The sequence below is a fragment of the Neoarius graeffei genome, chromosome 17, assembly GCF_027579695.1.
Source record: "Neoarius graeffei isolate fNeoGra1 chromosome 17, fNeoGra1.pri, whole genome shotgun sequence".
Taxonomy (NCBI): Eukaryota; Metazoa; Chordata; class Actinopteri; order Siluriformes; family Ariidae; genus Neoarius; species Neoarius graeffei.
Window position 1 is genome coordinate 14,982,062 of NC_083585.1, and position 23,258 is coordinate 15,005,319.

General features: G+C 44.2%; 1 protein-coding gene and 1 long non-coding RNA gene across 4 annotated transcripts; both read left to right on the plus strand.

The window, feature by feature from the left end:
• Positions 1-619: 619 nt before the first annotated feature.
• LOC132864618 (uncharacterized) lies at positions 620-11,039 on the plus strand. 3 transcript variants are annotated; one of them, XM_060898037.1, is made up of 10 exons: positions 620-1,156; positions 4,723-5,251; positions 7,264-7,359; positions 7,612-7,720; positions 7,964-8,210; positions 8,435-9,005; positions 9,251-9,404; positions 9,637-9,891; positions 10,237-10,405; positions 10,544-11,039. In XM_060898037.1, exons 2-10 carry the CDS (start codon positions 5,231-5,233, stop codon positions 10,671-10,673), a joined length of 1,752 nt encoding a protein of 583 aa, XP_060754020.1. In that variant the 5' UTR covers positions 620-1,156; positions 4,723-5,230; the 3' UTR covers positions 10,674-11,039. The 3 variants fall into 3 exon arrangements, with proteins under 3 accessions (XP_060754020.1, XP_060754019.1, XP_060754021.1); XM_060898036.1 differs by lacking the exon at positions 620-1,156 and having other exon boundaries at positions 4,299-5,251; XM_060898038.1 differs by lacking the exon at positions 620-1,156 and having other exon boundaries at positions 4,299-5,251; positions 9,302-9,404.
• Positions 11,040-14,464: 3,425 nt separating this feature from the next.
• Positions 14,465-20,915, plus strand: LOC132901404 (uncharacterized). Its single transcript, XR_009656850.1, has 6 exons — positions 14,465-15,301; positions 16,417-16,485; positions 19,379-19,749; positions 19,857-19,935; positions 20,061-20,245; positions 20,499-20,915. It is a non-coding gene; the product is annotated as an uncharacterized LOC132901404 (long non-coding RNA).
• Positions 20,916-23,258: the final 2,343 nt, after the last annotated feature.

Genomic DNA, 23,258 nt, shown 5'->3' on the forward strand with positions numbered 1-23,258 from the left:
ATTGCTTACTTTCGCCTTTGTTAAACACTGCATTGTTCTGTCGAACTGGTTTTAACCATGCCGAAAGTGAATTTCTGTGTGCCTTACTGTGTCTCCACAACAAAGAGAACACCTAATTTGAGCTTTTATCAGCTGCCAGTTGAGAAGAAGAGAAGAAATGGACAAGTTTAATCCGCAATGAAAACCTTCGAACTGAATCGGAATGGACAAGTGTTTGTAGCTTACATTTCTCTGATGGGAAAAAGACATACTTACACTGTGACCCAGCAATATTTCCAAGGTCTGCGGAATGGCCTTCGGTTATAGAAGATTATAACAATCGACACTGTTCATCGTCTGAAACTAGCGATATTCCAAAGCCTGTGTAATCCGGTTAAAAACATGAGGTATTAAGTGATGCTTATAGTATCATTTAGTATTCAAAGCATATAGTGTGATTAAAAAGGTTGAAACTCATTTTTAAAAGTTATGATAAAAAGGTTAAAAGCAGTTAAAAAAATATTATATGTTTATTGTTTATCTAAAAGACAATGTATTTCTAAAAACTGTCTAAACCAGCATTTATGGGGTTAATAACGATCGGCAGGAGTGTCAGGTCTCAGGTGTTTCAGCATGGACAAGGGAGAGAGACAGCCTACGAGAGAGTGGCGAGAGTGAAGCTAAAGAGTGAGCGTGATACAGAGATTTTCGGTGTTAATTTGAAAGTTAGGAGTGCACAAACCAGTGTGTAACTTGTGTTTTATGATTGTTTGCACGAAAATCAGTGAGAAGAGAGACAAGCTGCATGTTGAGAAACGGGAGGAATTTCTACATGAAGTTCAGAGACTGTTTACGTTTTGTGTTACCGCTAATACTAACACTTAGCCACCTGGAAGTATAAGCTTGAGTCAGTCCATTACAAGTGAACAGACATTTTCTAGTTAAAGTTTGACTCCATCAGTTGAACTGTTTGAGGGGTTTATCTGCTGCTTTCAACTTGAAGACAGAGAAGAAACCCAGACAGAGCTTAGAGCAACCAGGACTGCACTCGTGAGTTCTTCTGGCAATGTGGGAGGAGAAAAGAGAAACCGACAGAGTCTGTGGTGAGATGCTGATCTGATGCTGAGCCTGCACCTGTAACTGTGGGAGGAAGGACGGGACTGGAAAATTAACTCAGGTATCATTCATTTTGTTTTGCTCGCTGACGAGTGAAGCAGCCATTAAGTTTTGGGCCACAACGAACACAAGCTAAAATGTACATTTTAGTTTTATAATAATTTTAGTTGCTGGCTTTAGTAGACAGTGCATTAAGGTGTGCGTGGGCCCACAAATTATGTTTCTTTAAGTGACCTTGAAGTTTGTAAATTGAACTTTTCTGAGTTAATCATTTGGAGGGTTAAGTGTTTATATTGTTGTTTATGCATTTATATATGTGTGGCAGCGGGGGCGTGGTCAAGCGTCGGTCTGTGAACGGAGGGTGGAGTCAGGGAAGGCAGTGGCAGAATCACTGCACCTGATGTCAGTTAATCTGTGTTTGTGTGTCTTCCCCAGTGACCGCGCCCTATAAAAGGAGAGAGCAGAGGAAGAGAGCTCTCTCCCCAACCAGACGACTTACAGTGGTGCTTGAAAGTTTGTGAACCCTTTAGAATTTTCTATATTTCTGCATAAATATGACCTAAAACATAATCAGATTTTCACACAAGTCCTAAAAGTAGATAAAGTGAACCCAGTTAAACAAATGAGACAAAAATATTACACTTGGTCATTTATTTATTGTGGAAAATTATCCAATATTACATATCTGTGAGTGGCAAAAGTATGTGAACCTCTAGGATTAGCAGTTAATTTGAAGGTGAAATTAGAGTCAGGTGTTTTCAGTCAATGGGATGACAATCAGGTGTGAGTGGGCACCTTGTTTTATTTAAAGAACAGAGATCTATCAAAGTCTGATCTTCACAACACATGTTTGTGGAAGTGTATCATGGCACGAACAAAGGAGATTTCTGAGGACGTCAGAAAAAGTGTTGTTGATGCTCATCAGGCTGAAAAAGGTGACAAAACCATCTCTAAAGAGTTTGGACTCCACCAATCCACAGTCAGACAGACTGTGTACAAATGGAGGAAATTCAAGACCATTGTTACCCTCCCCAGGAGTGGTCCACCAACAAAGATCACTCCAAGAGCAAGGTGTCTAATAGTCGGCGAGGTCACAAAGGACCCCAGGGTGACTTCTAAGCAACTGAAGGTCTCTCTCACATTGGCTAATGTTAATGTTCCTGGGTCTACCATCAAGAGAACACTGAACAACAATGGTTTGCATGGCAGGGTTGCATGGAGAAAGCCACTGCTCTCCAAAAAGAACATTGCTGCTCGTCTGCAGTTTGCTAAAGATCACGTGGACAAGCCAGAAGGCTATTGGAAAAATGTTTTGTGGATGGATGAGACCAAAATAGAACTTTTTGGTTTAAATGAGAAGCGTTATGTTTGGAGAAAGGAAAACACTACATTCCAGCATAAGAACCTTATCCCATCTGTGAAACATGGTGGTGGTGGTAGTATCATGGTTTGGGCCTGTTTTGCTGCATCTGGGCCAGGACAGCTTGCCATCATTGATGGAACAATGAATTCTGAATTATACCAGCGAATTCTAAAGGAAAATGTCAGGACATCTGTCCATGAACTGAGTCTCAAGAGAAGGTGGGTCATGCAGCAAGACAACGACCCTAAGCACAGAAGTCGTTCTACCAAAGAATGGTTAAAGAAGAATAAAGTTACTGTTTTGGAATGGCCAAGTCAAAGTCCTGATCTTAATCCAATCGAAATGTTGTGGAAGGACCTGAAGCGAGCAGTTCATGTGAGGAAACCCACCAACATCCCAGAGTTGAAGCTGTTCTGTATGGAGGAATGGGCTAAAATTCCTCCAAGCCGATGTGCAGGACTGATCAACAGTTACCGGAAACATTTAGTTGCAGTTATTGCTGCACAAGGGGGTCACGCCAGATACTGAAAGCAAAGGTTCACATACTTTTGCCACTCACAGATATGTAATATTGGATCATTTTCCTCAATAAATAAATGACCAAGTATAATATTTTTGTCTCATTTGTTTAACTGGGTTCACTTTATCTACTTTTAGGACTTGTGTGAAAATCTGATGATGTTTTAGGTCATATTTATGCAGAAATATAGAAAATTCTAAAGGGTTCACAAACTTTCAAGCACCACTGTATGTGTGTGTACGTGTATGTGTGGCTGGGAGATCGTGAAATCACTGAAAAGTGTAAAAATAAAGAGTTTTTGGAAACTCAGTTCTGGCCTGCCGTACTTCTGTGCTCCACCCACTCGCTCGAAGACCTACAATATGGTACAGCATTTACAGTATTTTCCTTAAAAAGAGGGATTTTTTATTTTGAAGGTTTAAAAGAACATTCATATTTTTATTTAATTTTCTTATTTCATTAGAAATAATCATTTCTTTATTAAGTAAATAATTGAGACGTATTTTTCTAAAACCCTGTGTTGTGTTACTTTATTACTTACCTGGAAAAAGGGAATGAGTTCATTCTGAGAGAGACATATACAGACACATTTGGTTAAAAATCTTTATTAAAACTATAACTGAAGAAAGGTGATTTCATAGGTAGGTTAAAAACATTTCATGTGTGTGCTTTAAAAAGTGATCCAAGATAATATTTAAAACTGAGTTAATCAGGGTTAAAAAAAACATTTGATAAATACCTTAAAAGAACCCAAAAGCCCTGCCCTCATCAATATGGCCGTAGAAATTATGGTAAAAAACTGACAAATAGCAGCATTAAAAGACCGTAAAATGTAAAATAGTATATCACCGTAGTAAATACAGTGAATTATTGTAAAGAAATTATTGTAAGAAACAGTACATAACTGTAATTTTTACGGTCATAATATGTAGGAAACAGGAAAATTTAAAAAATTTTAAATTAATGGGAAAATACCATAATATCACAAGCATGCAAATACCATAAAATTAACAGTATTATTCTGTCTAAATTACAGATTTTGCTGATGTGTACATTTAAATTTACAGTATAAGACCGTTAACCATTCAACAAAATCATACCTTCTTTTCTACAGAAAGATGTTAAATATATGGTATGTTTGTTATATAATGTTGATCTCAAGGAAAAACATATATGTTTAAATAATATAATTTGCTGTTATTTTATGTAAGGCCCTAATAAGTATGAATATAATCTGATACTTTATGCAATAAAAAACTATAGATAATGTCTTATTGTCATATTCCAATATGAACAAAAGACTACATATGGTGTTGCTGTCTTTTCAACCGCTGAACTGCTGATATACAGGCGTTTTCCTCATTTTAACTTTAAGCTATACCAGTTTTCTCAACAGTCAGCAGTAAATTTAGCCTAGAGCAGTGCTTCTCAATTATTTTCTGTTACGCCCCCAGGAAGAAGAAAACATTTCGCGCCCCTCTACTCTCCGCCGCGACTATAAATAGTATAATTTGTCTAAAATTGTTAAGACTTATAACAATGGTGTTAGGTGTACTTATAATAAGTACACCTCTGCATAATATTGTATCCTTATTAACATTAAAGGTCAACTAAGTTAAAAAAACAAAATTCCACGGTGATCCAAATGTGTTTTCATGTATCCAGAGTGATACCTTACATTTCTGAGCGTGATTTTGTGAATGTGCACTAATTGCTGGAAAGCGGTATTTCATCTGTTTTTCAGGACCCAAAGCTCCACCCTTCAAAAAATAAACTTATGAGCACGAGATACGTCACGCGACCTCGTGACGTATGTTTCAGAATAACACAGTGGCATAGTCGTTGCACCTGGACTGAAGTGCTGAAAGTAATTTGAGTTGATTTAGTTACTTACAAAGACTGAGTCCAGAGTTTTTGCCTACAGTCTCCAGCCATGCCTACTCAGTGTATAATTGCAGGTTGTAGCAATACATATAAAGACGGAGTAAGCTTTCATCGCTTCCCCAAAGATGAGACCATCAAAAAGGTATGGGTCAAGAAGGTGAGGCTGACGCGAGCGAAATGGAAGGGACCATCGGCCTCCAGCTCACTGTGCAGTGAACACTTTGCTGACTCAGACTTTCAGGACTCGGGGAGCTATTACACGCAATTCGGCATGAGGAAAAAAAAAACTCCTGAAGTCCACAGCCATACCCAACGTAACGCTGGGAGTAAAGCGCTCACCAAAACCTCAGCCAACAAGATCTGCTTGGATGAAGAGAGAGAGGAAGAGGGTAAGTTGATGTTCCATGCATTTATCTTCTCATGTGGGCTTCGATGAAAAATATTGTGCGTGTGGGACATGTTGGACACGTAGCCTATCTAACAGACGAGTGGCAGTAGACCACTAGGCTAGTTCAGTTGTTGGCGGTGGATTTATGTTTACGTTTATTATAATCCCAACTCGTTTATTAGGCCAGTTGGCTAATTCATGCTCGTGACCCACTGTCCCGCTAAACTGAAGTGTACGTTCTCGGCGAGACTATAATTCAGTCCTCCTCCTTATTAGCATCATTAGGCCAAAAAAAAAAGTGTGTGTTTCCGGTTACGTAGATTTCAAAACTAGGGTCGGTAGGCAGGCATTTTTTTTTTTTTGAATTTTTTTTCAAGATGGCTGCCATAACCTATATTTAGACAGGAATAATTTCACAAAATATAATTAATTTCTTTGCAGGTCACCTGAGTTACCACCTTCTGATGAATCTGATGCAGCATGAGACACCTTTTTAACATGAATTTTTCTGTAAATATAACAGCTCAATACACCATGTCTGTTTCAGTTCAGAGAGAGAGAGCAGCCCCCCTCCCCTCTCTGCTCCCTGAGTGGAGCTCGTCGCCTTGGTAACGGTGCAGGGAAAAGACACAATATAACAAGCATAGAGCGCTTTTTCTCAGAGTTCCCTCTCCTCGAACAACGCTGATTTACACAGAAACGGAAGGAGCTATTCACAAAATTCTTTCACATTGAGTGCTACAAGGCTCCTATGAACACATTAATGTAATTTTTTTTTGTCCCTAGTGTAAAAACTGTGGACACTAGAGCGAGTTAAAAACAAGTGACTTTTCTGATTTTGCAGTAAAAGCGCTGCCACGTTTATAATGGGAGTCTATGGGAGAGCGCGGCTGTCCTCTCCTTACTTTCAGGCTTCTCATTCAAAAACTGTAAATCCTATCGCTCAGGGAGACACTTGTCTTGATTCACACAATGTGTGACTACAACTTTTGAGAAAATTGTGTGTGTAGAGTGAAAATTGTGGCTGAGAAAACAGTTTAAATGAGAAAGTTAGAGCTTTTTTTTTCAAGCTACCTACACTCTAAACTCCTGAGCTCCACTGGTGTGTAACGCAATAGACACCCATTATAAAGCCGGAATTTCTCCAGATTTGCTCATGGTGTTTGATCTGTGACTGATCAAAAAGTATAGAACCTAGCAAAAAAGTTGAATGCCAGATCCACACAGGAGAATTTTGTCTCCATTTTAAAGTTTGAATCATGTCTCTAGGTGAAAGACAAAATAAGCGTTATCTCTGCTTCTGTTCCCTCCGACGGCCCCGACACACTACTGCCTCCGCCGAGTGCGCGCCCACACCGCATGTCGGGGCCGCGGATGAGTTACTCTCCCCTGATCAACGAAGTCTGCGGGGAATTTGTGATTATTATCGGTACAAACAGCGCGAATCACAACTTAAATGAGTGCGGTTCAGTTTGACATTATTGTCAGTCCGTTAGATAAACATTTAATTTTATTAAAATCGAAAATTAATATTTAGAGCCTGTGGGCTACAAAAATAAGTCATTAAAGTAGCCGGCTGGACTTAATTGTGTAGTCAGCTGTACGTCCGGCAGCCGGCGCTTGTGGAAAGCCCTGATTTTCCCAGTGAGTGACAAAAACTTCCGGTTCACGCGGTTGGGTTATATGTAAAAGTCGCGACTGGGAAAAAAACGAAAAAAAAGTTTAGGGTCGGGTAACCGGAAACACACACGTTTTTTTTTTTGGCCTTATATAAGACAGTAATACCATCATCAAATATTTGTCCTGTTGAATGGGTGTAAGCTTTTGCTCCAAATCCTGTTGTTACTAAAATTACGTGCACACGTGTATCGAGATTCATAAACTTTTCAGCAGTGCAGACTTCTTTCTATGGCCGTAATAGTTTACAACTCTCATAACGTACAGATGGAAGACTAGCTGCTTACTGTTACGAATCTGTCCTATATTATTCCCTCTTGTCCTATTCATATTCAGGTGTTGGAAGAAGCACTTTCAGGTGTGCAAACCGACCAGGCTTCTCCACATCAATCCGAGTCAGAACATGAACCGGGATGCAGCAGTTGGATTGAGGTAAACATCATCTAATGTTACAGGGAATCTGTATAATAAACCTTGTACATCATTGCTGGTCTTATTCTGCTTCCCTTCATCAAAAAGAAAATGTTGTGCTACATTATGAAAATACTACTGCAGTGATTTCGACACAATAACCCAGCATATTGCAAAAAATACTGCACTTGCAATGCAGTGTTTTTCACAAGGCTATTATGATTGTGAATGTCATTATTATGAATGTTATTGCTATGTCCTTTTCTGCAACAGCAACCTGACACTAGCAGGCAATCTAGCCAGTCTGCCGGTACCCAGACATGGGTCCCTACCAGTTCTACGGGAACCCAAACATGCAGGTCTGCCACATCATATGCAAAGCGTAAGTCTGAATGAAATTTTCTAAACATGTACCTAAAAAGTACACCACAGTCATGTTACAGTTTGAATAAACAAGAAAATGCACATGTAGCATTGACAATGTGGAAGTCAGTCTGACATCAGTCTTCCAAAAGATGACCACATATCTTTAGTGCAGACATTCATTATGTCATGATGTGAAAAATGTGAAAGCCATGGCTCATTATTGTCATGTATTTGTCTCATTTCATTTGTCTTTATACAGGTATCCAGGTGTCAGTACAGACACGTGATGCTTGGACACAATACATTGCACTGGATGTGACTGGAAGGAGCAGAGGGAGCTTTTGCGACCTGTCAGAGGAGGAAGAAGACCAGATGGACTTTGAAGAGGCGAGGGAGGAGGAGAAAGGCGCAATATCTTCCGACTTCACACCTGGCGGTGATTCCGACCCTGAGTCTTCTGATAGCCAAAGCACGCCTGAGAGACCCACACAAAGGCTTCGGAAATTGTACGTATGAAGCATTTCATATAATACTTAGTCCATAGCATAGTAAAACAAAACCCAGAAAACCGAACCATCGTCATGAATTCACCCCTAATACACCGATTCACTAAGTCACCGATGTGTGATGTTTTAGGATTCTGTTACACAATCTGGACGACATATAGAAAACTACTACTGAGTGACAATGATTTGTCATGTTTATCATACTGTATATCCTGTCACTGCAGACAAGGTGGAAGAGCTCCTTCAGTCGAAGTGAGGCACAACAGGCTTATTCCTCCCCATGAGGACACTAAGTACATTGTGTTTGAGACAAAGCTCCTGGACCTCTTCAAGCTCTGCCGGGATTGCAGGTCAGGCAATGTCTGCATCAGCAAAAGACTCATGGGCACACTACTGATTATAACTGTGGAGTGTTACTCATGCACCAGCACAAACAAGTGGGAAAGCCAGCCTTTCTATCAAAGTCGTCCAGCAGGAAATTTGCTGCTATGTGCTGCAACTCTATTTGCTGGAGGAAGCTGGATGATGATGTGGCGCATCCTTTCCCATCTAAGACTCGTTTGTATTGCTGACCAGACCTTCTATACCATCCAAAGAGACATCCTGCAACCAGCCATTGAGTGCCGATGGTCAGAGGAACAACAGCGAGTCGTTGGACAGCTGCAGTCAACCGGTACCCCTCTTGTTATCGCCAGCGATGGACGGGCTGACAGCCCAGGCCACTCTGCCAAATTTGGGGTGTACACTGGACTGGAGGCCACCCTCAACAAGATTGTCGATCTGGAACTGGTGCAGGTATTATGTCTTTCATTCATTATTGATTTTACTAAATATGCACATATTACACATTGTAAGGAGTTCCATCTTTTACCTTAGGAAGTTTGTTTTGATATCTTTCCATTTCCCAGAGCAATGAGGTTACGTCCTCATACCATAAAATTAGCTCATGTTTTAAGTTGTTCAAATTCTGTAAAGCTGCTTTGCGACAATGTTTATTGTTAAAAGCGCTATACAAATAAACTTGACTTGACCATATGGAGCTCGAAGGATTCAAAAGACTCCAGGGTTTCCTGTCTCACCATGGACTGCAGATTGGTAAACTGATCACCGATCGCCATCGTCAACTGGCCAAGCATGTCAGGGAAAACCTACCACACGTCTTGCATACGTATGATGTCTGGCATATAGCAAAAGGTAAACAATGTGTGGTTTTGGAGTCACAAATGTTTGCATGAAAACACCACATGGAAAAATCTGATCTAGTACTTTTAGATTCTTTCATATGTCATGTTTACACACAGTAGAAAGTGTCATTTGATATTCTTTACTTACACCTTTGTTACATATAACTATCCCCTGTGACTTCTAGACATGTTCTCTTATTTCACCTGGCGATTATATATTCTGTTCTCTGGTTTATCAACAGCTGTCCAAAAGAAAGTCCATGCTCTCGCTAAACAGAAGAACTGTGACGATCTTCTTGGTTGGGAGAAGAGCATCAACAACCATGTGTATTGGGTTGCATCTTCAACTCGGGACCAAGAAGAGGAGCTTCGTGGTGCAAAATGGAATTCCTTGGGAAACCACATACAGGGGATCCACTGTGGACATTCAGCCATCTTCCCAACCTGTCTTCATGGAGACCTACAGGAAGAAAGAGCCAAGAATTGGCTCAAGCCAGGTAAATGTAGTATTTCAGCTTCATCTGTCTTGACCTATCCTAAACAGGAATACTATGAAATAATATATCATAACATCCCCTGAGCTGGCCAGGAGACCAGGGAACCTATAATGTCCTTCAAAATAGTGAAGCCCTGTGCATTGAAATTGATTACAAAAGTTAGATATAGTTGTCTAGACATAGCTATCTAGTAATAAGTTATGTTATAGCTGTAATATGAAAATGACAAATCCTCCTCAATCACCAGCCATGCTCCAAACCATGTTTGATAAGCCATGTTAATAAAAAGTAGACTTGTATTGTTCTGTATTCTCATGACATCTTGTGTACTCTTGTTCTGCCCAGGCACAAAAGTGGCCGAAAAGTTTGATGACATCATCAATAATACAACCTTGGTGAAGGACATCAAGAAAATGTCATCAGGTCACCAGACATCTCTTGAATCCTTCCATAGTGTCATCAATCAATTTGCGCCAAAAATGAAGTCGTACAGATATCATGGCATCCTCAGCAGGTAAGTTCATACCTCTCCCTAATCTTGATAACTCAGAATGTTGCTGTTTTCATGCTGATAATAGATAACATCACATTCAGTATCAATATTAACAGCATCAACAAAATCATTGTTTCTTTCCTATCATTTCTATCTCAGGATTCATTTGGCAGCACTACACTACAATGCAAACAGTGACAGACAGCAGGCAAGGACAAGTAAAGGGGACTGTAGCGAAGATTGCGTGTGGGTGGAGCACAGAGGACGGCAGGACAGAGATCAGGTTTAGCTCTCGGCTTTATTGCCACACTTTTCAGGTTTACAATAATGCTCAACAAATAGCGAGAGAGACACACACACAGCGTCTCGTCCGGGGATGCTCCCCTCTGCTCTCGCTCTCCCTCCTTAAATAGGGCGGTTTACTGGGGAGAACACACAAAACACAGGTTAATGACACTCAGGTGAAGCGATTCTGCCACTTACCTTCCCCAGCTCCGCCCTCCTGTCACAGACCGGTGCTTGACCACGCCCCCGCTGCCACATACCCCCACCGCCCGACTCAGGCCGGGCGCCCGTCCGGCCCGCAGCCGACTCCCCCCCCCCCCCCCCCTTGACGGGAGAGGAAGTCCGCCACGACCATCTGCGCCCCCGGCCTGTGGACCACCTTGAAGTTGAAAGGTTGGAGCGCCAGATACCAACGGGTGATCCGCGCGTTGGCATCCTTCATGCGGTGGAGCCACTGGAGGGGCGCGTGGTCCGAACAGAGGGTGAAAGAGCGCCCCAGCAGGTAGTAACGGAGGGCGAGGACCGCCCACTTGATGGCCAGGCACTCCTTCTCGATAGTGCTGTAGCGCCCCTCACGCACTGACAGCTTCCGGCTGATGTACAACACGGGGCGGTCCTCTCCCCCCACCTGCTGGGACAAAACGGCCCCCAGCCCTCTGTCCGACGCATCCGTCTGCAACAAAAAGGGGAGAGAGAAGTCAGGGGAGTGCAAAAGTGGCCCCCCACACAGTGCAGCCTTTACCTCAGAGAAAGCCCGCTGGCACTGCTCCGTCCACTGGACCGGATCTGGTGCCCCCTTTTTAGTGAGGTCAGTCAGCGGGCTGGTGACGTCCGAATAATTAGGTATAAACCTACGATAATAGCCAGCCAGCCCCAGGAACTGTCTCACCCCCTTTTTGGTCTTGGGTCTCGGGCAGGCCGCAATCGCTGCTGTCTTATTAATTTGGGGACGCACCTGCCCGTTACCCAAGTGGAAGCCCAGATACCGTACTTCCACCCGCCCAATCGCACACTTCTTCGGGTTGGCAGTGAGCCCCGCCCGCCTCAGCGACCTAAGGACGGCCCTCAGGTGTTGCAGGTGCCGCTGCCAGTCATTACTATAAATGATGATGTCGTCTAAGTAAGCGGCCGCATAGGTGGCGTGGGGCCGGAGGATCCGGTCCATCAGCCGCTGAAACGTAGCGGGCACCCCAAACAGCCCAAACGGAAGTGTGACGAACTGGTGTAAGCCGAACGGTGTGGAAAAGGCCGTTTTTTCCCGGGATAATGGAGTCAAGGGGATCTGCCAATATCCCTTCGTCAAATCCAGTGTCGAGTAAAAGCGAGCCGTGCCTAGTCGATCGAGCAGCTCATCAATACGAGGCATTGGGTACGCGTCAAATTTAGACACCGCATTGACTTTTCTATAGTCCACACAGAACCGGACCGAGCCGTCGGCCTTGGGAACCAAGACCACCGGGCTGCTCCAGTCACTGTGGGACTCCTCGACGATGCCCATTTCGAGCATGGCCTGAAGTTCTTCCCGAACCACCTTTTTTTTGTGTTCGGGTAATCTATAAGGACGGCTACGCACTACCACCCCCGGGGGCGTCTCTATGTGGTGTTCTATGAGGTTGGTGCGTCCGGGCCGGGGCGAGAACACATCCGAAAACTCGGCCTGCAACTGGGCGACCTCCGTGAGTTGGGTCGGGGAGAGGTGGTCTCCACAGGGGACCAGAGAGGTGCGAGATGCCAATGACCCTTTTTGGATCTCCGGCCCCAGCTCCGCCTTCTCCGGAACTACCGACACCAACGCCACGGGGACCTCCTCATTCCAGAGCTTCAGCAGATTGAGGTGGTAGATCTGTAGCGCCCCCTCCCTGTCCGTTCGCCTAACCTCATAGTCGACGTCCCCGACTCGCCGTGTGACCTCAAAGGGCCCTTGCCACTTGGCGATTAATTGGGAGCTCGACGTGGGCAACAGGACGAGTACCTTATCTCCCGGAGTGAACTCTCTAAGGCGCGTGCCCTTGTTGTACAGGCGGGTTTGCCGTTCCTGGGCCTGCCGCAAATTCTCCTGAGTTAAGTGGGTGAGCGTGTGGAGTTTTGCGCGCAGATCCATAACGTATTGAATTTCATTTTTGCTCTGCGAAGGTCCCTCCTCCCAATTTTCCCGCAGTACATCTAAGATGCCACGCGGCTTACGCCCATACAGTAATTCAAATGGGGAGAACCCCGTGGAGGCTTGGGGGACCTCTCGCACTGCAAACAACAAGGGTTCGAGCCACTTATCCCAGTTACGTGCGTCCTCACTTACGAATTTTTTGATAATATTCTTGAGGGTGCGGTTGAACCGTTCGACTAAACCGTCCGTTTGTGGGTGATACACGCTGGTGCGGATCGGCTTAATACCCAGTAGCCCATACAGTTCGGCCAGTGTTCGTGACATAAACGAGGTGCCTTGATCAGTCAGAATCTCTTTCGGGATTCCGACCCGGGAGATGACGTGGAAGAGGGCCTCTGCAATACTACGTGCGGAGATATGGCGAAGAGGCACCGCTTCCGGGTATCGCGTTGCATAGTCCACCAGAACCAATATAAAGTGGTACCCTCGTGTTGACCGATCTAATGGCCCGACGAGATCCATCCCAATTCGTTCAAACGGGGTCTCGATTAATGGTAGGGGGCGCAAGGGCGCTTTTGGAATGGCCGCTGGATTTACTAACTGGCATTCGCGGCACGCCGTACACCACTTACGGACGTCGCCACGAATCCCCGGCCAATAGAATCGGGCCATTATCCGGGCGAGTGTTTTATCCTGCCCGAGGTGTCCCGCCATGGGATTAAAGTGAGCCGCCTGGAATACCAATTCCCGGCGGCTCTTTGGAATTAACAACTGGGTGACACGCTCCTTCGTCTGAGTGTCCTGCGTCACTCGGTATAACCTATCCTTTAAAATGGAAAAATAGGGGAAGGTCGGGGTGGCGTTCGGCTGGAGCGTTTGACCATCGATTACTCTCACTTGGTCAAACGCGTGTCGCAGAGTTTCGTCTCGCGATTGTTCCAGTGGGAAATCCGCGAGGGATTCCCCAATAGAAAGAGGAGGGGCCGGGGGCTCCTCACTCTGGCGCGGAGATGACGTAGATGGCTCTGCGACCGCAGCTCCAGCCAAAACGACACCGGGACCCCCCCCGGCTAACTGGCAGGACCCACTCTTTACTAGGTGTGCCATCAACCCCCGGAATCCCGGCCAATCAGTCCCCAAGATTAAAGAGTGGGTAAGGCGAGGATTAACCGCCGCCTTTACTATAGATTTGTCCCCTCTGAAATGTATGTGGACCGACACCAACGGGTAGCAGTGAACATCCCCGTGCACACACAACACCTTCACCCCTTGTGCTCCCCCCAATGCCTCGTCTTGCACCAGGCTTTGGCGGATCGAGGTCTGGTTGCAACCCGAATCCACCAACGCCTGATAGGTCGCCCCTTGTACACTTACCGGTATGCGATATGCTCCGGCCTGATCGAGGGCAGCCTCTGGCGCGTCGGGGATCCGCACCACCGCCCCCACCTCCATCGCGGCACACTGTTGCTGCAGGTGGCCCGGTTCCCCGCAGCGCCAGCAAACCGGCCCGGGCCTCCCCTCTGCAGCTGTGGATTGAGGGTCACTCACCTGAGGGGGGGGAGAGACAGACACAGAAGGGAGAAACGGGAGGGCACCACGGGTGCGGCGGGCCGGCTGGGGTGGGGCCGGCCCCCGCCTCCGTGGTGGGGGAATGGGGCGAGGACGGGACACGGGAGGAGGGGGGAGAGAGAGAGAGAGAGAGAAGAGGAGAGAGAAGATGACATCCGTTGTCCTGCCGCCGGGACAGCCGCCAGATGATCCTCCGCCAGTCCTACGGCCTGATCCAGCGACGCCGGGCGGTGGCACTGGACCCACTCCGCGGTTCCGGCGGGTAGGCGGGCGATGAACTGCTCCAGCGCCACCTGGTCGATGATCCCCTCGGCGTCGCGATCTTCGGCCCTCAGCCACCACCAGCAGGCGTCCCGGAGCTGCTGGCCGAACGCGAACGGGCTGCCGACTTCCTCCATTCGCAGCGCGCGGAAGCGCTGGCGCTGCTGCTCCGGCGTGCGCCCCACGCGCTGGAGGACAGCCCGGCGAAGGTCGGCGTAGGCCAGCCGGTGGTCGGCGGGGATCTGTAGTGCGGCTAACTGCGCCTCTCCCGTCAGGAGGGGGAGGAGGCGCGCCGCGCGCTGTTCCATCGGCCACCCCGAGGCTTCGGCAACCTGTTCGAACAACGCGATGAACGCCTCGGGGTCGTCCTGCGGGCCCATCTTAGTCAAGGTGATGGGAGATGGGCCCGCGGCCAGGGCGCTGGTGGACCCCCCCGACGCGAGGAGGTGCCGGAACGCCTCACGGTCTTCCTGTTGAGCCAGCACCAGGGCTTCGAAGCGGCGCTCCTGCTCCTTCCGGAGCGTGACGAGCGCCTGGTGCTGGCTCTGCTGAGCCGTGGCGAGGGCGTGGACCAAGTCCGCGAACGGGGAGGATTCCATGGGGCTGCAGGACAGGTGCTCCACGATCCCGGGTTTCAGCACCACTGTAGCGAAGATTGCGTGTGGGTGGAGCACAGAGGACGGCAGGACAGAGATCAGGTTTAGCTCTCGGCTTTATTGCCACACTTTTCAGGTTTACAATAATGCTCAACAAATAGCGAGAGAGACACACACACAGCGTCTCGTCCGGGGATGCTCCCCTCTGCTCTCGCTCTCCCTCCTTAAATAGGGCGGTTTACTGGGGAGAACACACAAAACACAGGTTAATGACACTCAGGTGAAGCGATTCTGCCACTTACCTTCCCCAACTCCGCCCTCCTGTCACAGACCGGTGCTTGACCACGCCCCCACTGCCACAGGGACCTACGCTATAGTATTCGAAAACCAAAGTACAAGCCAGGAAGTGCTTCAGCTAAGCCAGTCAAAGAACCATGCAACTACTCTAAGTCAAAGGTGGAAAATGTCACGTTATGTAGGTTGTGATTTCCCCCATACATTTGTCACATATTGGCTTTGCACTGATTTGTAAAACGCTTTACCTAGTGTTACAAAACAGACAGCCCACCAAAACTAAAAGCAGTAATCTTCTTTTGAATGTTTGACACGTTTTTTTAATGTGTGTAGCCTATGTTGAGGAACTCATGGCTGATGTATCGGAGCAAGACTTTGACACTTCACCACCAGAGAGGCACCCATCACCACCACCTTTGAGCAGCGGCCATGTGTACACCCCCCCCCCCCCCAAAAGAGGAGATAATCCGATGCCATCACAGCCGATTTTCCAAAAAATGATTGATGTGTACATACAGCACAATACAGAGAAACTTTTAATGGGCAAATGTGTGTCATGTATGATCTTGTGCCTTTTTGGGTCTTTGAAAACTTTTTCAGTTCTGTTTCAACACCATACATATTATTTATTATTATTTTATTTATTTATTTATTTTTATCATCATTGCTGAGGTTATTTCAGGCAAGTGTTAGTGTTGATTATGGACATATAATGTATCCACACTGGATTGGAAAGGATTGCTGTGTGAATCCTTTTCCCAGGTCTTTGGACCTCTGGTTTGTCTTTGTTATAGGGTTAACAAATGCATTAGAACAAATAAATCTGATTCAAGTATGCATTCAAACGTCTTTATTTGCCACATTACACCACATCCTGGAAACCTGTATATTCAGTGGATGGGAATGTCTTTGTGACTGCACAGGATGGCAGTGGAACGTGAACATGACGGCCTAGGTACTCCCAGCACCATCTAGCCAGCTGCCGATATGCAGTATGTCTGAATTTCCTGTAAATTCAATGTACTTTGTGAATTTACTTTGTGTGTGGTTTTATTATTATTTTACTACAGTAGTGATGACTTTAGCTGCAGCAATACATGAAATCTCGGCACTTTTGTTACCAATCAGAGTTTTAGGGGGACAACTCACTCATTTTCAGATGGATCCTGCCTTGCATGCCCACCATCACCGTTCGAACTACGGGGGTACTCGGGGGATCCGAGATCCCCTGAAACAGACATGAGATCCCTTGAAAACATGATTTGGGAAATGTTGGGGGGGGGTCTCTAAAATATTGGCAAAATGATGTTTATTGACATAGCAATCGTGTGTAACGGGAAGCATTTGCATATCCGAAGTGTTGTGGAAGATTGGTTGTTGACATGATTTCCAGTGATGCTTTGGTGCTGCTGTGGATCAGATGTGTTGAGTAGCCTGACTGTTTTTTTTTTTTTTTTTTTGCATGTGGTATCATTGTTGACGCGAGGTTGTTTTTTGAACATGCCAATGCGGACACGATTTCCCCTGATGAGTTGACTTCAGACGCGATGCGTGTGTGGAGGTGTGGAGTCCGCGTGATATGTGCGTAAGATAGGCTTCTCATGTGTTTGGAGATCCGCGCTCTGAGACAAGCGCAAGCGCCCCCAGGGGAAAAAAAAAGGGACCCCCCGAAAATATCGGCATAGTTCGAACACTGCACCATACTGCTGCACATACTGGTAGTGTGCTGTCTCCAGTACCCATCTATCCAGGCAGACTGTTTGAAAGCCTGGGTGAGACGTGATGCACTCTAGTTGTGCATTCTGTTGCTCATTGTAGGCTTGTATTTTTGCAGCCACTTCGGGGATCTCTCTGCAGCACACTGATTCGACGGCAGTCGGCATTGACGCACAGGCAGAGCATGTGTACCTGTGTCACGGAATGAAAATAGTCAACCTACAAATCAGGGCGTTGAAATAATAACATCTTATTTGCTACACAGGCCTACACCTTTCGTGACACAATGGAAAACAATGCAAAACACAATGTGTCCCTTTTTATTTCGATCCTTATCGATCATTTCCACAAAAACTGCAGGGAGTTCTTCAGGTACTTTCTGCATTGTATTCTGAAACATACCGGTATGTCATCACCTGTTGTCCAATCAGAAAGGGATATTTTGTAACTTCACTAAAAATATACGATTTTGAGAAGAACAACTTTCTTGCTTTACTTCCAAGTTGGGTTTTGTGTTTTTAGGTAAGAATAAACATATTATGAAAGTTATTTTTTTAACTTAGTTGACCTTTAAAGAAAAAAGAAATATAGATCAACTTACAACAAAGAATAACTTTATTAACATTGTTTTTTAGTCTGTAACAGAAAAGATTTAAAGTCCATCAAAGTGCTTGCAATTTGCAAAATTAAAAAAAAAAAACATTTAAACTATAGAGTGCTTCGAGGTCAGCGCGAACCCAGCGGCGGCCATATTGGAAGTCAAAGGTCGCTGTGTCAGTGCATTGTTGTTGTTCAGCGAAGCAAAAAGGGGTGACAATGCCGAATACATGTGTCATTGTTGGCTGTAGTAGCCGGGGGGAAAAGGGTGGCAAAAGCTTCCACAGACTCCCTAAAGTCGTGACTAACCAGGGAATTGCAGCACAGGAGAAAAGCGAGCGGAGGAGACGACAGTGGCTGGCTGCCATTAACCTATCAAATTTAGGACAACTTGACTGTATCCGGATTTGTTCTGATCACTTTGTGACAGGTAGGTTAAATTGTCTTGAATTTCATAGTTACTAAAATAAATGTGATACAAACTTATCTTTTCTATGTACTTTCAGCAATGATTAATGGATATATTTGTCACATTAGGTAGCTTATGTCTACTGCAGTGCATTGTTGCATCAAATGCCATTTAAGATCTAGGCCTAGTAATGTTTATGTACACATGCTTTAGTTCACAAAATGGACTTGGGTGAAACACTAGATAGTTCACAAGATCAATGTATGTCACATGTGGCAACAAGCTGGGGTCAGCTTTCCATTCCTTCTCACTAACAGTGTATGGATCTACATTCCCAATGAAACGTACCTTCTCAGCATAACGCTCCCGTGCCTGCTTATCCAAACTTTCACAGTAGTGCTCCATCACTTCAGATGTCTAAATTCTTAAAAATCCAAGCTTCTAAGCCCTCTAACGCGGAAACAAATTGGTGAATGTGTACTCTATGAGCGATCTGGAGCGAGTGACTTCCAAGATGGCCGCGCAGACCGCAGTGTTACTATTTTTAGCATCATCTCGGAGCACTCTATAAACATTTTTTAACAGACTAATTCAGTCCTTTTCAAATAGTGGCGCGCGCCCCATTTGATACTGAAAAATAAAATTAAATAAAATCAATAAATAATAATAAATTCAAATTGATCAGCAACATTAACTCAGGAGCACAATATCATCTCATCTCTAGCCGCTTTATCCTTCTACAGGGTTGCAGGCAAGCTGGAGCCTAAGGAGCACAATATATAAAACTAAATAAAATCAATGCAAGTTCACTGCACTTCTTATCTCCTGCTCTGTGCACGCAAAAAAAACCCTACCCCATAGCGCGAATACTCCCCGCGCACACCCTGACCATGAGAGCGCCACTGCCACCTACTGTAGTGGATGTGCAATTACACTTTATTCTAGTACGGCAAAAGCATGTTCCCCGGGGTCACATGCGCCCCCCTGGCATCGTACCGCGCCCAGTTTTGTTTTGCTTTGTAAAAACTTAGCCAACTTTATCTAACCTATTTATTTAGGGGTAAGTTAACTTAATACTTATTTTGGGAGTTGAGAGAGAGTTGACTGTTGTTGGGTTTTGTGTTGAACGTAGTGGTTGATTATGAATTATTGTGTTCACAAAGGTGTTTCTTCAACATCAATCCAGAGAAGGGCACAAAAGTTGAAACCAAAACAAACAAGAAGCATCTGTCAGTGAATCCACGAGTCCTCACCCTCATCGCAGATCTCTCTGATCATGAGTGGACAAGTTAAAGATGGACTTGAACTGAACTGTTTAGACTGTCTAGCAGTCTTGTTACATGGAACAGTATACACTATACTGTAGTTTACAGTATTATTTGATTTAAGTCTAGTGTTTTAATAAGCAGTTTTATGGGTTATGTTAAATGCATTATTAAAACTCTGAAGAACATTTGAGGTTTTGTTTCTGTGCTTTTTGTGACACTTCAGAGTAGGCTGAAGGCTGGTGGTATTGCTAAGACTCTCCTTTAAGGTAAGTAAACTGAACACATCTAATAAATCTTTTAACACGATAAGGGTAAATTGTTCTCTTCATAACAAGTGTCAATATTCAAGTCTTTTGCTCCTGCCACCTTTCAGGTATTGCATTCAAACTCCTATGAGTGGTTGTGGACTAAGAGGAAACAACTTGCTGATGTTTGTGACACCCCGGAAAACAGTGAGTGTCTAATCCATTTAAATGCCAAAAACAACCTGTTTTTTTTTTTGCTATATACTCTTCTTCGTCCTCGTCGTCGTAGTAGTAATTTTTCTTTTGTTGTCTTTTTTTTTCTGCCTGCAAAGAGGATCTTGCCAGGCCACAGTGTACACCTGATAGACAGCTTGTGAGTCTTCAAGGAGAAATGATGACAACACCTGCTCAAAGTTCCAGTTTCCTGAACATCATACTGTCTGTATGAGACTGTCCCACCTGCCTTCAAGTCTGGACCCAATGAATCAGACACCAGTCCTGTCAAAGCTAATTAGAGGTAAGAATTGGTTTATGTCAGTGTAGCAAACAAAAGGTAGATGCAAGCACAACTCAAACTTCACTCAATCGATCTTCCTCAGGTGCATGCTTCTGATGACCTGCAAAACTATATTCCAGAATGCTGGTTTCTTCTATGTATAGCTCATTGGAGCTCAGTTTAACAACAAAAGGCTGAATTTATCTCTGTGTAGCCATCATGCTCAAGCAGTGCATCAATCTAACTTTTGCTTTGTTTCTGTTTCTGGCTGCAGAGAGGATCATGCCAGTCCACAGTGAACTCCTGATGGACAACATGTGAGTCCTCAAGCAGAACTGGTGACTGGGGAATGCTTTAAGTTCCAGTTTCTTGAACACCATGTCCATGTTGAGTGCCCTCTTCAGCCAAGTCTGGACTCAGTGACTCGTTACTCTTGCTTAACCCAGGGCAAGTTCATGATGTATAATTCCTTCCACCATGGATTATCCTTCACATATGGACACTTGCTGTTTTTTCAAGATCTCACCACTGCTTTGTAATCAGTTATTTGATCAGTTCAATCTGTTTTTCACAGTGTGTGTAAATGCAAAAACAGTTTCTCAAAGTTTACCAGTAATAGTCTGTACCTTGGTTTACATTTGGCTTGGTTATTTCCTTTATAATTTACCATATGCAGTTGCTGACTGTAAAATCTACGCCAACCAACTGTAATTCCTCATGTGTTATACTGTATTTTTACGGTGAAATTCTGGCAACCACAGCTGCCGGTAATTTACCGTAAAGTTGAATTTTGCAATAAAAAAACAGTACTATATCATACAGTTGTACCGTGTTTATCACTGAGATATACTGTAAATCTGATTACAGTATATCTGTTATTTTTAATATAGTCTCCTGTAAACAGGTTTATATCTCATCTCATTATCTCTAGCCGCTTTATCCTGTTCTACAGGGTCGCAGGCAAACTAGAGCCTATCCCAGCTGACTACGGGCAAAAGGCGGGGTACACCCTGGACAAGTCGCCAGGTCATCACAGGGCTGACACAGACAACCATTCACACTCACACCTACAGTCAATTTAGAGTCACCAGTTAACCTAACCTGTATGTCTTTGGACTGTGGGGGAAACCGGAGCACCCGGAGGAAACCCACGCGGACACGGGGAGAACATGCAAACTCCACACAGAAAGGCCCTTGCCGGCCATGGGGCTCAAACCCGGATCTTCTTGCTGTGAGGCAACAGCGCTAACCACTACACCACCGTGCCGCCCAGGTTTATATTAAAACTGTTATTTTTAAAGCAAATTACCGTAAACAGGTTTATAATTTAATTGTTATTTTTACACTAAATTACTGTAAACAAGTTAACAATATATCTGTTTTTTTCATAGTAATTTACCGTAAACAAAAATAGTTCTCTATTGTGAAATTAACGGTTGCCAAAAGAACATACCGTAATGTCTCATACATTGTGACCGGTATTTTACCGTAAATTCTACAGTTTTTTTTTTTTTTTCTTTACAGTGTACTGAGGGGAGCGCTACACCTGCAAAACAAAGAAGCATTCTTCGGCCTTTTCCTCTCAACGTGCCGAAGTACTCGGCAGCCGAACGAGCCTGTTGGACCAATAAAACTCCCAAACCACGAAGGGTTTTTCAGGTATGTATAATGTTCAGTGTACCTCACTAGTGGCATTCACTGAAGAAAATGCATTTATACGGAACATGACACAGCAGATCAGTGGGTTTCCAAAGGTTTTCTTTTTTAATGTTTCCTGATATCAAGTTTTATTTAACTAATCACTCATTTATCAGTCGGACTGTTATTCGCCCACAAGTCCCCCATGAGAGCACTGCTCCACGCCAATTCCCGATATTCAGATAGATTTCTTTTCTCGATAAAGTTTAACTGGTGCAATATCCGTCTTCAGAAATAAGACATTCTGAGATTTGATGTTGTTGTACAGCAGGGCCGTGCAAAGACCTTTGGAGGGGCAGGAGCTCAACATTCAAAAAAGGGCACTTGGAACAAATTTTTCACACAAGTTAACTTTATTCAAAACTAAATTTCAATTGCAACTGAACATTCTGTATGTCTTGATAGAATATGTTGTGGACGTCGTCATTCAGCCTTAAGTTTTCGAAGCTGCTAGAATATGTTATTAACGCCGTCGTTCAAACTAAAGTTTCCGAATCTGCCACGTTAATGAAATGGATGGAGCAAACGGTTTAAATATAGCCTAGGCGGCTTCATTAAATGATAAACAACCCTACGCATTTACTGTTGTGTTCTAAGCTGCACAATATTGCATGTTCAGATAAGAAATGAAAGGAGACTTTCAGTGTGACCTTACCATGCCGTTCCTCGCACTGTCTCCCACTGTCAACCGCCTGCATGCGCTTTCTGCACGGAGGCTCACTGAATGCATGACGTCACGGATTGATGCCCGCATTATAATCTATAATTTCATATATTATTGTCAAATTGTAGAGAATATTGATGTTGGAGCTAACTTATCTTTTACAAATATAAAAAAACAACAACAACAAAACAGTCCCTATGAAAAGGGCACTTTGGACAGCAAACAGAAAAGGGGCAGGGGCTAGAGCACCTGTAGCACCGGTTCATTGCACGTGGGTGCAGGGGCGCAGATAGGATTTTTGAACTGGGGGGGACTGAGCTGTCAGCAAATGATTCCATTTTGTGTGTGTGTGTGTGTGTATATATATATATATATATATATATATATGAGTGATTCCACGCTTATGGGTACTGAAATGGGGACATGAACTTATTTTTAAAAATTCACCTAAAACCATTTCTTTTTTTTACCATCAGGTCACAAAACATGTAATCTTTAATGAATGATATGTTAAAAGATAACTTTAATTTTCTGAGATGTAATAAAAACATATTTATATGCCAAAGTCAGAACGTAACAGAAGTGTTGTGGACATATATATTCTCAATTTTAACAATGTAGAATTACTTTTTGAAACATAGGAAGGTGATATTTTAGCAAATATAATTAATA